At 46.1% G+C, this 18,362-nt stretch overlaps 1 protein-coding gene across 8 annotated transcripts in view; it reads left to right on the top strand.

Annotated features, from left to right (window-relative positions):
- The window catches only part of TRIM14 (tripartite motif containing 14), a 56,791-nt gene that overhangs the window by 9,319 nt on the left and 29,110 nt on the right, over window positions 1-18,362 (top strand). For all 8 annotated transcript variants that reach the window (XM_017949706.2, XM_021927334.2, XM_031654343.1 and 5 more), the window contains exons 2-5: window positions 45-140; window positions 8,072-8,305; window positions 12,854-13,016; window positions 15,901-15,993. In XM_017949706.2, coding sequence (XP_017805195.1) covers window positions 45-140; window positions 8,072-8,305; window positions 12,854-13,016; window positions 15,901-15,993 — 586 coding nt within the window. The remainder of the gene's footprint in view (window positions 1-44; window positions 141-8,071; window positions 8,306-12,853; window positions 13,017-15,900; window positions 15,994-18,362) is intronic.

Here is an 18,362-nt window from a genome sequence, read left to right as displayed (position 1 = left end):
AAGTGACAGTATTACGACTTTTTTCCTAACTCCCTCCTGTACAGAAACTCAGCCAAGAATGTTTAAAGCAGCTGGCAATCAAGAAGCAGCAGCACGTTGACAACATAACCCAGATAGAAGATGCCACCGAGAAGCTCAAGGCAAGTGGACATTTCTTCCTCATTCCCATGGAAAGACCCACATTTCCCCCCAGACACAAGGCACCCCCAATATGGAGCCAGTGAAAAATAAAAACCAACCGCGAAGGGGCAGATCGGGTTTGGTGGGGCCTGGAGCTTCTATAATTCAGGGTTCTTTAGAAAAAGAACACAAAATTACAGACAAAATTAGGTGCAAGACCATGATCGGGCCCTGCAAGTGAGGGTCCCTAAGCTCCGGTTTCCTTTGCTTTGTGGCAAATCTCTGGCTCCTTAGTGTCATCTGCCACTCTCTTGAAGTAACTAGCCCATTATCCCAAATTGCCTTAAACAAAGCAAAACACAGCTTAAGGAATATGCACGTATCTCTTTAATTCCACTGCCATGCTGAAAGAAAGCAAGTAGGGTGTAGATCTGTTCCACAAATAGGTACTTTCTTCACTCTCCTTTCATAATGATGTTTGGATTCTCTGTGGATTTTGAATGGAAAGTTGAGACTGACGTTATTCTAAGTAACCATTTTGACCGTGACAAAGTTGTGTTTTTAGGCCTCAGGGGCTGGTCCCTTCCCCTTGCATCCTCTGTTGCTCCCTCCTCGCAGTGAGGGCTGGGGTGGGAGGCCCTCCTGGGGCCTGTCCCACTGAGAGCTGGAAGAACCCCTGCTCTGCACTTTGGGAGGCCGAGGCTGGAGGATCACTTGAGCCCAGGAGTTCGAGACCAGCCTAGGCAAGATAATGAGACCCCTATCTCTACTGAAAATAAAATAGCCAGGCATGGTGGTGCACGCCTGCAGTCCCAGCTGTTTGAGAGGCTGAGGTGGGAAGATCACTTGAGCCCTGAAGCTTGAGGCTATAGTGACCTAGGATCACGTCACTGCGCTCCAGCCTGAGCAACAGAGAAAGATCCTATCAAAAAAAAAAGGAACCCCTGACTGATTCACACAAGAGGAGGAGTGGCTCTGACCATGGGAGAAGCTGGTACCCAGTTTCTCCTGTGACCAGGCCAGGCCACAGAATTGGCTCCCACATTTACCTAAAATCCATTCTCTGTTAGGTGTCTTCATGACAGTTTGCCGGTACCCTGAGGACGTTTGTGGTTCACACCTGTGGCCCCAGCTTAATCATTAATAGTGTCCCTCATGTCTTCACGAGCAGAACTCTGGGCTTGGAGATAAACAGTACCAAAGGATTTAGAAAGTGAAAGCTGTCACGTTGGAGGGGCTGTGGGGAGGCCTGAAGATCAGGCTCCTTGTCTGCAAATGCCTGAGCAGATATGGTTTGAGGGCCCCCAAGAAAAGAATTAGGACCCATGTGGAGGGTCTAAGGTTTCCCTGGGCCACACTGGAAGAATTGTCTTGGGCCACACGTAAAATACACTAACATTAACGATAGCTGATGAGCTAAAAAAAAAAAAAAAAAAAATCCCCAGAAAACTCATGATATTTTAAGAAAGTTTACAAATTTGTTCCCACATTCAGAGCTGTCCAAGCTTGGCCTGAGGGATGGCATGGGGTAGGTTTCAGCTTAATCTAAGGAATGGTTCTCTTTCTCTTGACCCTTTCCCCCAACTAACTTTTTAACTTTTTATAGATTTAGAGGAAGTTGCGAAAATAGTAGAGTTTTGTGTACCTTGACCTAGTTTTCCCCAAGGGTTACTTGTTACATAACTATAGCACACTGTCCAAATAAAAAAATGGATGGTATGTGTATATAGTTTTACATCAACTTATCACATGTATAGATTTGCATAACTACCGCTGCAATCAAAATGCAGGCTATTCCATCACAGCCAAGTTCTACCTTCTTCTAGGCCAAGCAAGGTGGCTCACGCCTATAATCCCAGCACTTTGGGAGGCTGAGGCAGGCAGATCATTTGAGGTCAGGAGTTCAAGACCAGCCTGGCCAACATGATGAAACCACATCTCCACTAAAAAAAAAATACAAAAAATAGCCAGGAATGGTGTTGCCTATAATCCAAGCTACTCAGAAGGCTGAGGTGGGAGGATCACTTGAACCCAGGAGGTGGAGATTGCAGTGAGCCAAGATCACGCCTCTGTACTCCAGCCTGGAAGACAGAGCAAGACTCCATCTAAAAAAAAAAAAAAAGATCTACCTTCTTCTACACCTTTATGGTCACTTCCCTACCCACTGTCTCCCCCAAGGCAATCCCTAACCCCTGGCAGTTATTAATTTGATAATTGTGGCATTTGAAAATATCATAAAAAATGGAAAATGACTTTTTGAGGTATTTTTCACTCAGCAGAATGCCCTTGGGATCCACCCAAGTTGTTGTGACAACCACTAGTTCATTCCCATGTATTGCTGAGTAGTAATATTCCATTAATCAGGTAGTATGGATGTACCATAGAGGTTTTTTTTTAACCATTTACATATTGTAGGCCATCTGGTACAGTCTAGGGCTATTACAAATAAAGCTTCTTTAAACAGTTGTGTCCAGGTTTCTGTGTGGACGTAAGTTTTCATTTCTCTGTGTTAGATGCCCAGGAGTGCTGTTGCTGGGTCATATGGCACTTGCCTGTTTTTTTTTTTAAGAAACTGCCAAATGCTTTTCTAGAGTAGTTGTGCCATTTTACATTCCCATCAGCAATGCATGAAAGAGTGTTTTTCTGCATCTTTGACAACATTTGGTATCGTCACAAGTTTTTATCTTAACCTGCATAACCTGTGTGTAGTGATACCTTATCATGGTCTTAATTTGCATTCCCCTGGTGGCTAGTGATGTTGAGTATCTATTCATTGCTTGTTTGCCATCTCTACAAAAAATTAAAAAATCATCCAGGTGTAGTGGCACATGCCTGTAGTCCCAGCTACTCAGGAGGCTGAGGTGGGAGGATCACTTGAGCCCAGTAGGTTGAAGTTGCAGTGAGCTATGACCATGCCGCTATACACCAGCCTGGGTGACAGAGCAAGACCCTGGAAGAGGAAAGGAAGGACAGAAAAAGAGTTTGTTGGGATTTTGATAGGAATTATGTTAAACCTGTTTATCAATTTGGGGAGAATTGACATTTTTACTGTGTTTTCTTCCAATCCATGAACATAGTATATCTTTCCATTTATTTAGATCTTTGTTTTCTTTCATCACCATTTTATAATTTTCAGCATACAAATTCTGCATGTTTTGTTAGACTTATACCTAAGTGGCCTTCATAAGGTAGTAATAAAAATGGAATTAGTAGTCAGCATTTTAAACCTGAGACATATTTGTATAAAAATTTATATTTAGGAAATTAGAAAGGTATTGCCACCCTATGCTTGCACTCTCATGTGGGGGCAGATGGAGCTGAGCAATGGCTACTCCCATGGCATGGGATCTCCCAGCTCTACCCTGCCCACTTCCTTCAGTGTTAACAACGTGGCTCTTGTGAACATTTATATTTCAATTCCTGATAAATAAACAGATTTTTAAAAATTCATCCATAATCCTGCATCCTGCCACTTCAGGCCAACCGTTATTCACATTTTGAGATTTTTTTTCCTGTATATGCATATGTTTTTAATGTAGCTTGAATCATATTGCACATACAATTATAATATATCCCCAATCTGGAGGTGAGGCATGGTGGTTCATTGTCTTGTGTGGTTTGTCACATGTATTATCGTTTTGTCTCTAGTAGGTATTTGCCATAGATGTCCAATACACCATGGATTGTGAGTGTGCCCCTTCAGAGCACTGTGACATGAGCATCTTCAGGGGATGCTATGAGTTTCAGTAGCTCCAGACTCATTTTCATATTATTTTTCAGTTTTGAGTTTCCATGAATTTGGACTACAGCCCTGCTTAATGCAAACCTGTTGTTTTATTTGTTTTGCTGGTGATTTTCTTTTCACCTGTGACCCTGGATGGATGACTAGATTCCTTTTCTTTTCCTTGGGCCAGTGGGTGGAGTTTTTCTGTTGCCTAGTTGATGGATGGAGCAGCTCTTTGTGGATCTGACTTGATGCAGGTCACTCATTTCCACTCTTAGCTGGAATGTGGCCAGGTACCCTGTGCTCCCCCTGGATGGCCAGGCCCCACTGTGGTGTGGCTTTCATCTGCATGCATGCACCTCTGGCTCCACTCCTTCCAGGTCGCTTAGCTTCAGCTCCTGCCAGGTCACTCACACTGTGTTTCCTTTTTGGTTTTGGCACCAGTGAATTTCCTTTGTTTGTTTGTTTGTTTTATTTTGTTTTTGTTTGTTTTTTGAGACGGAGTCTCGAACTGTCGCCAAGGCTGGAGCATGGTGGCATGATCTCAGCTCACTGCAACCTCCGCCTTTTGGGTTCAAGCGATTATCCTGCCTCAGCCTCCTGAATTGCTGGGACTGCCGGTGCCCACCACCATGCCTGGCTAATTTTTGCATTTTTAGTAGAGATGGGGTTTCACTATGTTGGCCAGGCTGGTCTCGAACTCCTGACATCAAGTGATCTGCCCACCTTGGCCTCCCAAAATGCTGTGTTTGTTTTATTTGGCACTTGGTGATATAATTTTAAAATTTGCTCATTTTTATCAGCATTTCTCTGTGTTTGAAGTAGAAAGGGGGATTTTCCATGTCAGCTCCTCCCTTATTAACCAAAACTATATGTTGCTTTTATATATGGATTTTTGTTGTTTTTGTTCAGGATCATAACACTTTTCTATGTCATTAAAAGTTCTTTTTCAATGTCAGTATTAGAGGCTGTGTATTCCATATATGAATCTCCTGTGATTCATTAAGGTAGTTACCTAATTTTCAGACAGTTTGGTAATTATTTTGGGCACCGTGGTTTATTTCCTTCAGGACACAATCCTAGAAGTGATGCATTTACAATAAGCACAAACGCGTGTAAGTATCCCAATGCCTTCTGTTGAATTGTGGCAGGCGTACTTTGTGGCAGAGAGGTCTGGGGCAACTGTGTGGCTCGGTTCTTATTTACATAGAGGCAATACTAGGGGAAATTCCATTCATTTGCCTACAAATTAATCCATAAAACAGGTCTATAAACCCATTAAAATCAACAAAATGTATACATGGTCCAAAGTCTGTTGTTCAGAAGCCAATGACCAGGCCCAACCAGTTGCTTCCAGAGAACAATTAAGGACTTGGCCATTAATTCCCAGCTGACACCCATTAAGTGATTTTCTCTTATATCCTCTTTCATAGGCTGATTACCTCTCCCATCATGCCATCCCAGGTGGTGTCATGGTTTAAATGTTTGTTCCTTCTAAAGCTCCATATTGAAACTTAATCCCCAGTGTGGCAATGTTGAGAGGCGATTGAAGAGGTGACCTTATACCTCATCACCCAATAAAAAGGTCTTAAAGAGTCTTGATTGGGTCATGAGGGTTCTGCCTTCATGAATGGACCAATCCATTCATGGATTAATGGATGAAAGGGTTATCACTGGAGTGGGGCCAGTGTTTTATAAGGAGCAGAAGAGAGACCGGAGCTAGCATGTTAGAGTGCTCAGTCCCCTCACCATGCGATGCCCTGTGCCACCTTGGGGCCCTGCAGAGAGTCTCTGTATTAGGCCATTCTTGCATTGCTATAAAGAAATACCTGAGGCTGGGTAATTTATAAAGAAAAGTGATTGAATTGGCTCACAGTTCCGCAGCTGTACAGGAAGCATGGTGCTGGCATCTGCTCAGCTTCTGAGGAGGCCCCAGGAGGCTTTTACTCATGGTGAAGATGAAGCAAGAGCAGGCACTTCACATGGCAAGGGCAAGAGCAAGAGATGGGGGAGGAGCCACACACTTCTAAACAGCCACATCTTGTGAGAATTCACTCACCACCAAGAGGACAGCTCTAAGGGGATGATGTGAAACCATTCATTGAAAGGGAGCAACGGGCCAGATGGCAGAAAGAAGGCTGTCTGCAAAGAGGCAGGGGCTGCAGGCAGAGGTTTCTAAGGTTGTGCTGCTTGAGCTGAATGCTTGCAGACAGGATGCCTGGGTGCAGGTGGACTGTGAGCTGAGTGCTTGTAACAGGATGCTTGAGTGCTAGTGAGCTGTTTGTGGTTGACCCTATTTCTTAGAACATTCACTCCCCACTACTGTTATTTCTGTTTCTGCTAGTGAAGCCCATTTTTCAATTTTTTTTTTTTTTTTTTTTTTTTTTTGAGTCAGAGTCTTGTTTTGTCGCCCAGGCTGGAGTGCAGTGACTCGATCTCAGCTCACTGCAACCTCCACCTCCCCGGTTCAAGTGATTCTCAAGCCTCAGCCTCCCAAGTAGCTGGGATTACAGATACCCACTACCACACCCAGCTAATTCTATTCTCTATTCTCTATGTGCAGAAGCTATATACAGAGAATCTTGGAACACAGATCTTCATGCACATGTGAAAGCACTTTCTAGGATACAAGTAAAGTAAGAGGGATTGCTGCATGAAAGAATAAATGTATTTAAAACTTTGAGGCCAGGCGCAGGGGCTCATGCCTATAATTCCAGCACGTTGGGAGGCCAAGGCAGGCAGATCACCTGAGGTCAGGAGTTCAAGACCCAGCCTGGCCAACAGTGACTCTCTGTCTCTGCTAAAAATACAAAAATTAGCTGGGCATGGTGATGGCCACCTGCAGTCCCAGCTACACGGCTGAGGCAGGAGAATCGCTTGTACCCGGGAAGCGGAGGTTGCAGTGAGCCGAGATCTTGCCATTGCACTCCAGCGTGGGCGACAAGAACAAAACATCATCTCAAAAAAAAAAAAAAAAAAAATTGATACCTATTGTCATATTGCCCTCTAAAAGCAAAGTCCAATAGACTCTACCACCCACAGTTTATATAAATGCCCTACTTCACATACCCTTACAGACTGTATTTCAATCTTTTAAAAGTCTTCCAATCTAATGATCAAAAACTATTTTCTGGGCTGGGCATGGTGGCTCATGCCTGTAATCCCAGCACTTTGGGAGTCAGGAAGGTGGATCACCTGAGGTCAGAAGTTCAAGACCAGCCTGACCAACATAGTGAAACTCCATCTCTACTAAAAATTAAAAATTACCCATGTGTGGTGGTATGTGCTTGTAATCCCAGCTACTCAGGAGGCTAAGGCAGGAGAATCGCTTGAACCTGGGAGGCAGAGGTTGCTATGAGCCAAGATCGCGCCACTGCACTCCAGCCTAGACAAGAGTGAAACTCCTTCTCAAAAAATAAAAATAAATAAATAAATAAATAAAAATTGTTTTGTATTTCATCTAATTGATTTATTCTTTGGGCTTTATGTACAGTGTTTTAGTTTAACTGGACCTTCTCTTTTTGTTTGTTTTCCTTAACCTTTTATTGTGGAAAATCTCATATTATTTTAATTGTTTTTATTTTTATATTTTTAGTACAAAAAATGCAAAAATTTATTCTAAAATGCCACTGTTACACCACACATACATACATACATTTCCATATATAATTTGAGTTCTTTTAAAAGCTCTTTATTTTGTGCTTTTGACCTCTTATCTATGCTTGAGCCACATGGTTTTAGATCCTGTAGATTTATCATTTGTTTTGTTATAAGATACAGCAGATAACCTGTTATCAGGTTTCTCTTTATTGATTTTTTTAAAGCAATGTTGGCTTTTCTTATGCTTATTGTGTCTCCTAATGATTTAATAATTTTTAATCAGCATGTTAAGATTTTGATTGGAATTTCATCAAATTTATAGACTAATTTAGAGACAATGACTTTATAGTAATGAACCCTCCCAGTCACGAATATGGTTTTGTATTAGGTTTATTTCTACAAATTTTGCTATTTTTTCTCTCATTTACAAAAGGATCTTTATTTCTCCATGCATTTTACTATTGGTGATGGCTGGTGCTTAGGAAAGCTTTGGTTTTTATAAGTTGATCTTGTATCTGGCCACTTTGCTGAATTCACCTTTCAGACGTTATAATTTTTTTCATGTTGATTATTCTGGATTTCCTGGTTGGCAGACATGTCATCTGCAACTGGTTTTTCTGTTTTCAGGTTAATGCAGAATCAAGTAAAACCTGGCTGAAGGGGAAATTCACTGAACTCAGATTACTACTTGATGAAGAGGAAGCTCTGGCCAAGAAATTCATTGATAAAAACACGCAGCTTGCCCTCCGGGTGTACGGGGAACAAGCTGACTCTTGCAGAGAGCAACTTGATGTCGTGAACGATCTCTCCAACAGGGTCTGGAGTATCAGCCAGGAGCCTGATCCTGTCCAGAGGCTTCAGGTAATGCTGGGGTCACTGCTCTTACAGCGGCCACCTGCCACCCACACTTCATCTCAGGTATTGTGGCATTGAGCACAGTATTGACACACTAAGCAAGTACACGGAATACTGTCTTGTCACCATGTAGACTGTCTTGCCCCCACACAAGTGGTCAAGAGAATATACATTGTTAGGAAGAGAATACACATCTTGGGCTAATTAAATAATGTTAACAGCCACCAATTTCAAAGGCCTCTGTGTTCTGAGCACTGTGTAGCTTAGCACTAATATTCACCAGAACTCTGCAAAGTGGGCCCACCCATTTTATAAACAAAAAATTGAGGCTCATTGACGTAACTCACCCGGTCTCACACAGCTGGTAGGTGGCAGAGCTGGTATCAGGTCTGGCTGTCTGTCTAGGTCTGTCTGACTCTAAACCCACAAGGCACCTTGACTGGCCCTCTGCCTATGTAGTCTTTTTTTTTTTTTTTGAGATGGAGTTTCTCTCTTGTTGCCCAGGCCAGAATGCAATGGTGCGATCTCGGCTCACCACAACCTCCGCCTCCTGGGTTCAAGCAATTTTCCTGGCTAGCCTCCCAAGTAGCTGGGATTACAGGCATGTGCCACCATGCCTGGCTAATTTTGTATTTTTAGTAGAGACGGGGTTTCACCATGTTGGTCAGGCTGGTCTTGAACTCCTGACCTCAGGTGATCTACCCACCTCGGCCTCTCAAAGTGCTGGGATTACAGGTGTGAGCCACTGCGACCGGCCTGCCTGTGTAGTCTTAAATTGAGACACCCCTCCTGAAAAGGCAGGTGTCCTTGCAGTTACTGAGCACATTTCAAAAGCTGAGTCACAGCTGGCTCAGTGGTAGTCCTTGGCCACAGGGCTTTGTGGAGGAAGAGTCTAAGAAATAGCCCCTGTGGCAGATCACTTGAGGCCAGAAGTTTGAGAGCAGTCTGACCAACATGGCAAAACCCCCCTCTACTAAAAATACAAAAATTAGCTGGGTGTGGTGGCGCACACCTGTGAGGCTGAGGCAGGAGAATCACTTGAGTCGGAGGCAAAGGTTGCAGTGAGCCGAGATCGCGCCGCTGCACTCCAGCCCAGGTGAGAGTGAGACTCTGTCTCAAAGAAAAAAAAAAAAAAAAGAACTAGCCCCTGCTATACTCATTGCTACATTTAGGGAAAGCATGTCGTTGAGGATGGTGTTCTGTCTTTAGGGAAACGTGGAAGAAACTCTTGTCTGGTGTCAATATCCCTGTGCAGTCACTTCTGCACTAGAATTGCTTTTCCACTAATAGAGCTCCTCCTGTTCTCTTCTTTGCCTTGGAAAGTTCAGAGCCAAATCTGCCTTGACTAACCATACCAAGGCTTCATGGCAAACACTTTGTGTCTAATTTTCTCTTTGCTTCATTTTTTCTCGCTATAAAGAAAAATCTTGCCTTATTAGAGGACCTTTGCAAGATACTTTAAAGGCTGTGGGACAAGGCTAAAAAGTTGCACCGACTCTAATCACAGATTGGTATGGGCTCTGGCTGGAAAATCAGACAGAGAAATAAGCTAGTCAACAAAACCAGCCAAGCCAGTCCCCAGATGGGGATTTCCACTCTTGTGTCTTTATGTGGCCTCAGTCGGGTCAGCCTGTGTCTCATTGTCAGCTGTTTCAGCCAAATTCTATACGAGGTGCTTTCCTAGGCATAATGGGTATTGTGCTTTAAGAGGGGCAAGATGCACAAAGTGATACACTTAATTGTCTTTTTTTAAATAATGGTCGTTTTTAAGGCTTTGGAATACAAAGGAATCCTTCCATGGGGAAGCATGCTATTCTCACATCAGAAAACGGTTTCAGGGCTTTGTCATCTTTTTTTTTTTCAAATTTTCTTGTGCCAAAGCTACTGATTTTAATCATTCACCATTCCTACCTTCTATGTGTTGATTCGTTTATTCATCAATACGTACTGAGCCAGGACATTAGGAGCTCACAGTTGGGTGGGGAGACTTGCTCAGAAACAGTTATTTACAATACAGCTTAAACAATTTTGTAAATATGAAGCCAGCAAAATTATGTCCAAGAAATGTCTGACACTCTCTAGCTGGGAGAAAGATGCAGTCTGGGAGGACTTCTAGGAAGAGGTGATGGTAGGGCTGGGTGTTGGACAATGAGTAGGAGCACACTGTATATAGAGAGGATGGAGAGAGGACAGACAGGAACAGTGTACATGTGAGAGCTTGACAGGCTGGGGAACCAGCTGGGGTGCAGCCTGGCTTGAGGAGGGGTGGGTGGATTGAGAGACACAGCTGGATCCATAGGCCATAGTTAGTTCATGAAGGCCTTATGTGCCATAGAGTTCAGACTTTGTCCTGTAATGAGATAGCAGACGGGAATGTTTGTTTGTTTGTTTGTTTGTTTTTGAGACAGGGTCTCACTCTGTTGCCCAGGCTAGAATACAGTGGCTCATTCTCAGCTCACTGCAACATTTGCCTCCCAGGTTCAAGGAATTCTCCTGCCTCTGCCCCTTGAAGAGCTGGGACTATAGGCATGTGCCACCATGCCCGGCTAATTTTTGTATTTTTCATAGAGATGGGGTTTCACCATGTTGGCCAGGCTGGTCTCAAACTCTTGACCTCAAGTGATCCGCCCACCTTGGCCTCCCAAAGTGCTGGGTTTACAGGCATGAGCCACCCACGCCCAACCCAGGGGAGTGTTTTGCACTGAGGGATGAAAGCGTTCACGTGGTCAGATTAGTGCTTTGGAAAAGTCACTTTAGAGACAGAGTGGAAGATGGACAGGGGAGGCCAGGATGGGAGACTGGAAGGAAACAGGAGGAGGCCACAATATCCAGGAGAGAGATGATGGTGGCCTGGACCAAGACAGGGGCAGTGGGGATGGGGAGAAACAGGCAGGTCAAGAGATGCCACAGGAATGGAGACTGGAATTGGAGAACGAGTAGGGGGAATCCTGAGATGATGCCTGGGTTTCTGGCCTGAGAGATGAAGGGCTGGGGTTTCTGTTCTCTGAGTCTGCAAAGGCAAAATGTAGCTGTGCTCGGTTTCATGCATTTATTTATTCCATCATACATATGTTTTGAGAACCTGTGTGTCAGGCCTGGTGCTAGCCACTGGAGTTTGGGGTTACCAGGTGGTGCCATGTGTCCTCTATCGACCCCTCATCCTACCCTACTCATCTGCCCTCTGAGCCCCCTCTCACCTCCTCGGAGCTGCTCCCTGCCCACCCTGGACTTCCTGCTAGTGCTCGGTCTCCCCCGGCCAGCTCCATTCCAGCTCTCTGGGTGTGATGTTAGGCCTGGTTCCCCCACCAAAATGAGGTTGGACTCTAGACTCCTGGCCTCCTAGGCTGAATGGGGCTTGGAGGCCATCTCACAGCCTCCTCCCAATGTACAGCATGCTGCCAGGTGGGGCCTGCCCCTGCCCAACAGGTGAGTGCTAGGCCAACCTCCCTCCCTCCTGAGGCCCCCATCTGTCCACCCCTTCTCGGATGGGCAGCACTGCCACTGCCAGCCAAGCCTGATCACCTGAGGCAGTCAGCTTCCTTCCAACTCTTGGCCAGGACAGCCCTTCAGAAAGTGCAGCCATGGTTCTTACCTGCAAACATGAGAATCCACTGGAACGGTTTTAAGCAAGAAAGGAGTTTATGGAAGAGTATGAGGTAGTCCATAGGATCTCCAGGAGGGTCAGAGAGTCGGGATGGAAGATGGGCAGCAGGAATGAAGTCCAGGGGTTGTTGCCAGTATAGGCCCCACAGCGTCTCTGCTGGGCAAGACATCACCACTCACACCACTGACCAGAACCCCCACCACTGCTGTCCCTGAGCGCCTCATGCCACCATCACTACCTTCACCCTCATTTCCAAATCCACGCTTTGGCTTGGAGGCGTCTGGTCACACTCCTACAGCACAGGTGCAAAGGCAGCTGGGGGGGCGGTGTCTAGCTTCTCCTTAGTGAAGCCGCACACCACAGGAAGGTATTGAAGAGGGGCTGTCCAGACCCAAAACAGGACACATGTCCCTTGCAGTGGCCACACCCCCTCAGTCAGCACTGCAGCTGAACCTTGCTGGTCTTTGGCGTCATTCTTAGAACATGGTTTCCTGCTCCACCTTTGAATAAGCTCCAGGGGCTCCTTCCCCAGGGAGACTGACCTCTCACTCTTTTTGTACCCGAGGCAGACCCGTGGTGCAGTGTGTGAGGCTGAAGCCTCTCTGGGAAGGGCCCCATGTCAGCCTGACCCCGCCCTCTGCCCACATAGCTGGCACAGAGTAGGCCTCAATGAACACGGAAGGAAGGAAGGAAAGGAGGGAGGGAGGGAGAGGGAGGACTCCCCAGTGCCAGCCCTGAGAAACCACACCTCCGCATGGCTCCCACCTCAGGGATGCCGTGTGGTCTCTCCAGGGCTCTGCTCCTGGGGGCATGGCCTGGGCTGACCATAGGTGCCAGGCCAAGGTGGAGCCTGGGCATGGTGGTGTGGGTTTGTTCCTGGGTGCAGCACAGGAGGCTGGGATGCTGCCTGCATCTCCCAGAGCCACCCTCACCCCCGTGTGCCCACACAGGCATACACAGCCACCGAGCAGGAGATGCAGCGGCAGATGAGCCTTGGGGAGCTGTGCCACCCTGTGCCCCTCTCCTTTGAGCCCGTCAAGAGCTTCTTTAAGGGCCTCGTGGAAGCCGTGCAGAGTACATTACAGACGCCATTGGACATTCGCCTTAAGGAAAGTAAGTCGCCGAGTGACCAACTTTGTGTCCTTAACTCCCCTAGTGCCCTTTAGCCCAGAGGCAAATGCAAAGATCATCTCCCTACATCCTGTCTCTCCGACACTGAGGCCCTTGGCTGGGCGGTCAGGGGCTCCTGGGCCTGGTGCCTAACCCACCCTCACCACTTCACCTCCAACCCTTCCTGAGACCGAGACCTGCCCTTCTCCAGTCACACTGCCCTGCTTCTGCCCCTCAGATCGCTCCTGGGAGCCTGCCACATCTCAGCCTTGCTCTGGGTTCCCAGCTGGAATGACCAACTCTTCCTCCTCCTCTTCCTCTGGCTGGGGCCAAGGTCTGGCATCCCTTCAAGGCAGACTGGCACAGCTGCGCCCACCTGGGAAGCCCTTTCCTGCCAGCCCAGCCCTGACTCACTCCCTCCTTTGGCCATCTCCCCTCTCCCTTCCTGCTCCAGGGCCTGCCCATATCCTGCTGGAGGGTGCTCATGAAGTGGACACATGGACCCCTCCTTGCCCCTTGTAAGCATGTGAAGGGTAGGAACCAGCTTTAGGTCCAACTCGGAGGTCCCCGCAGGGCCTGGCACAAACCATGTGCTCAAAAATATCTGTTCTTTGATTCATTTATGCGTTCGTTCATTCATTTATTCATTCATTCATTCATTCATTCATTCACCTCTGCTGTCATGATTCATTCAGAACATTTATCAAGCCACTCTTATGTGCCAGGCATAGCAGGGCACAACACAAAGCTCCTTGTCATCTTTTGGTGCTCACAGTCTTTGTAGGGGAAGACAGACAGTACACAAACATGTCAGGTGACAGGAACTGCTATAAAGAATAATAAAGACTGGGTGTGGTGGCTCACGCCTGTAATCCCAGCACTTTGGGAGGCCGAGGTGGGTGGATCATGAGATCAGGAGTTCGAGACCAGCCTGGCCAACATGGTGAAACCCCATCTCTACTACAAATACAAAAATTAGCCAGGCGTGGTGGCGTGCACCTGTAATCCCAGCTACTCCGGAAGCTGAGGCAGGAGAACTGCTTGAACCCGGGAGGCAGAGGTTGCAGAGAGCTGAGATCATGCCACTGCAAATCAACCTGGGTGACAGAGCAAGACTCTGTCTCGAAAATAATAATAATAATAATAAACCAGGGCAGGATGCAAGACAGGAAAGTGACAAGGAGGAGGAGCTGTTTTATATAAGCAGTTGGGAAGGCCTCTGAGAAGGGGACACTCAAAGTGGCCCAAAGGAAGCGTTCGTTCTGCATGTTCTGTGGCTCTGAAGGGCCAGAGAGCACAGTGGTCATAGGCACAGCCTCTGGAGCTCGGCCTCCTGGGTTCCTATCCCAGGTTTACCACATGGAACCCTAATGAACCCTGCCATCTTAGACACGGCACCTCCCTTTTCCATGCCTCTGTTTCTGCATCTGTAAAGTGGAGACCGTAATGCAGTCGCCTTCCTGGGCCACTGTGAGGATTAAATGAGCTCTTACACATGTAGCGCTCAGGCGTAATAAGCACCATGTACGCCTTGGCGATTGTGATTGCTGCTGCTGTTACATGTGGGGGAGGCATTCTAGACAGAGGGAAAAGCAAGGGTGGAGGTCCTGAGGCGTGATGGGAGTGAGCTGGCCATATCGAAGGAGCAGCAATGGAGACAATGGGGACAACGGGAGCGGACGTGGGGTCACAGGGAAGAGAGGAAAGAGATCAGAATCCAAGGATTTTGACGTGGGCAACTCGCAGAAGGAAACTGTCATTTTCTGAAGTGAGAAAGAGCATTTAGGACTGGAGGGAATGAAGTATTTGAACCTGTGAGATTTGAGAAGTTGGACTCCCATGTGGTGGTATCGCCTAGGCAGTAGGACCTATGATTCTAGAGTTCGGGGGAGAGGGGAGAGGCTTTTGCCTTGATGAAAGAACAACTTCAGCCAAATTAAATTTAAAGGAGTTTAAATGAGCAATGAACGATTCATGAATCCGGCTGCCTTCTGAGCCACAGTGCGCTCAGACTCCAGCACAGCCACGTGGTGGAAGATTTAGGGACAGAAAAAGGAAAGCGATGTACAGAAAACAGAAGTGAGGTACAGAAACAGCTGGATTGTTTACAGCTCGGCGTTCGCCTAATTTGAACATAATTTGAACAGTTGGCTACATCTGATTGGCCAAAACTTGGTGATTGGCACAAGTGCAGGCTATGGTCTGTTTACGCCTCCACTTGTTATTGTTCACGATGTACAGAAAAATCTTCAGGCCGAACTTAAAAGATGTAGTAAGGAGGAGCTTTAGGCAAACTTGATTTAAACAGCCTGCAGGTGGGCTTCCCCGCTGTCTACAGGCCCCTGTGATGAGCGCTGGGAGTGATGGGGGCAGAAGGCACTTCTGGGGAGGTGCTGAGTGAGCTCCAGCCCCAACAGCTGAGAAGGAGGCAACCTGGACAAGGGGGGAAGGATGTGGGGGGTGCTGTCCAGGCAGAGGGCACAGCAAGTGCCAAGGGCCCTGGGTGCCCCTGCTGTGCCTGCTTGTTGGGATAGCCTCCCCTCCTTCCTTCTTTCTGAGCACTCAGACCTTCCTGAGGACTCAGCTCTACTTTCTTGTTTTCCATCTTTACCCTGGAATTTGCACGTCTTCCCTGAGTCGCCGCCCATCCTTGAGTGCTGGATCCAGTAGTTGTTCGCTTCTCAGCTCCTCCTCCTGTTTAGGGCTCTCCCACACCAGCCTCCTCATCCTGGGGTTTTCCTGTCCCTGTAAATTTACATAAATCCCTTAAATCTGTGTGGCTCTTGGGCGAGATTATGCGAATCTCCAGTTGTGTGGTATTTTTAGCATGTCTTATTTGTCTGCTTGCAAGAGCTCCAGGCGCTCATTTCTCAACAATTCCTTACAGGCATGAACTGCCGGCTCTTGGACCCTTCCAGCACCAAGCCAGGTACCTTGTTGAAAACCAGCCCCTCACCAGAGCGATCACTCTTCCTAAAATGTAAGACCCCCGGGAGTGGGGATAGGGTGGAGATGGTGGAGATGGTGGGATGTTGGGTGGAGAAGGATCATGGAAATGGAGGTCCCTCTTTTTTTCTCATTAGAATTTGTGGTTTTTTTTAAGAATTTGTTTTTTAAAAAAATGTTTATTATTAAAGACAAGTAAAATAATACATGTTCATTGTAGAAAAATGAGAAAAGAAAAGAAAAAATTACTCATAATCCCTCTTCTGTGAATAACTGCTGTTATTATTTGTCCTTTTAGCTTTCTTTAGCACATATAATATGCATATAATGATATATTTAATATATCTTTTTATTTTACAAACATGGTGTCATACTATACATTCTGTTTTGTCATCTGTTTTCATTTACTAATATATTATGAACATTTTTATTCTCTTAAAAAATTGTACAGGTAGGGCCAGGCCTGGTGGCTCACACCTGTAATCCCAGCACTTTGGGAGGCCAAGGCAGGCAGACAGCTTGAGCCCAGAAGTTTGAGACCAGCCTGGGCAACATGAGGAAACTCTATCTCTACAAAAAATACAAAAATTAGTTGGGCATGGCGATGTGCTCCTGTAGTCCCAGCTACTTAGGAGGCTGAGGTGGGAGGATCACTTGAGCCCCGGAGGCGGAGGTTGCGGTGAGCATGCTACTGCATTCCAGCCTGGGTGGCAGAGTGAGACCCTGTCTCAATTGAAAAAAAAAAAAATTATACAGGTAATGCATGCTTATTGTAGAAAATCAGCAATTACAAATATGTAAAAACAATGGCCCCTCCCAAAGAACGCTGTTAATATTTTAACATATATTCTTTCAGATATGTGTGCAGATTTTTTTAATGGGACCGTATTATAGATATTCTTTGTAATTTTTTAATTAACAGTATAGCTTGAACAATTTTTAAAATTTCCCACCCTACACTGATGTGACAATTTTCTATATCAATAAATACATAACTTTGTTTTTTGAGGCAGGGTCTCACTCTGTCACCCAGGCTGGAGTGCGGTGGCACAACTATGGCTCCCTGCAGCCTCGACCTCCGGAACTCTAGTGATCCTTCCACCTCAGCCTCCCACATAGCTGGGAACACGGATGTTTGCCACCAAGACTGGCTAACTTTTAAATTTTTTGTAGAGACGGAGGTCTCCCATGTTGCCCGTGCTAGTCTTGAACTCCTGGGCTTAAGTGATCCTCCCACCTCAACCTCTCAAATTTTGGGATTACAGACATGAGCCACTGTGCCCAGCTAATACTATCACTGTGTGTATATGTGTGACAGAGTCTTACTCTGGAGTGCAGTGGTGCAGTTATGGCTCGCTGCAGCCTCAACCTCTTGGGCTTAAGTGATTTTCCCACCTCAGCCTCCCTCATAGCTGGTGCTATGTGGGAGCACCATGTGCCACCATGCCCAGCTAATTTTTTATTTTTATCATTATTTTTAGAGGTTGCATGACCATTGCATTGAATGGATGTGTCATATTTAGCCAATCTCATAATGTTGGATGTTTACATTTTCATTTCTAAAACAATGCTGTAATAAACATCCATTCTTGTACACATTTGTTGAATTAATGAATGAGAGAATGAACACACCACACCTCATTTTTAGATTTTTTTTTAGGAGTAATTTCTCAAAGTGGAATTACTGGGTATCAACCTAAAGAAGACTCAATCTAAAGAAGGTTCAGTATCCAGTTAGCAGAGTTGATTCAAGTGCAAAGTAACCATCAGGAGACAGAGGGAAACCAAGGAATGCTGATCAGTGCTCCTGGCGTTGGGAGGGGGACAGTGAATATCAAAACGGAGGCACTGAGTAGATTTACATTTTCCATACAAAGGCTAACATACTGATTTAAAGGCCAGGCACTGTGGCTCACGCCTGTAATCCCAGCACTTTGGAAGCCCAAGGCAGGTGGGTCACTTGATGTCAGCAGTTCGAGACCACCCTGTACAACATGGCGAAACCCTGTTTCTACTAAAAATACAAAAATTAGCTGGGCTTGGTGGCAGGTGCCTATAATCACACCTGCTCAGGAGGCTGAGGCAGGAGAATCGCTTGAACCTGGAGGTGGAGGTTGCAGTGAGCTGAGATCACACCACTGCACTCCAGCCTGGGTGACAGAGTGAGACCCCGTCTCAAAAATAAATAAATAAATAACATACTGACTTAATATTTGATTCTCTACTATTGATTACACCCTAACGGGTTAACATCCTATTGAAAACAGGTAACAATCTAAAGGGTCTCTATCTCCAATGCCATTTAGTGTAGGTTTGAATGAAGAATAGGGAGTCTGGTTAATGTATAACATCTCCACACAAAAGTCAGGAAGTAATGGTCATGCACCAGAGAAGAAAAACAGC

The sequence above is a fragment of the Papio anubis genome, chromosome 13 (genome assembly GCF_008728515.1).
Source record: "Papio anubis isolate 15944 chromosome 13, Panubis1.0, whole genome shotgun sequence".
Classification (NCBI taxonomy): Eukaryota; Metazoa; Chordata; class Mammalia; order Primates; family Cercopithecidae; genus Papio; species Papio anubis.
Note: the sequence above shows the minus strand (reverse complement) of the source record. Positions and strands in the feature narration are given on the sequence as shown.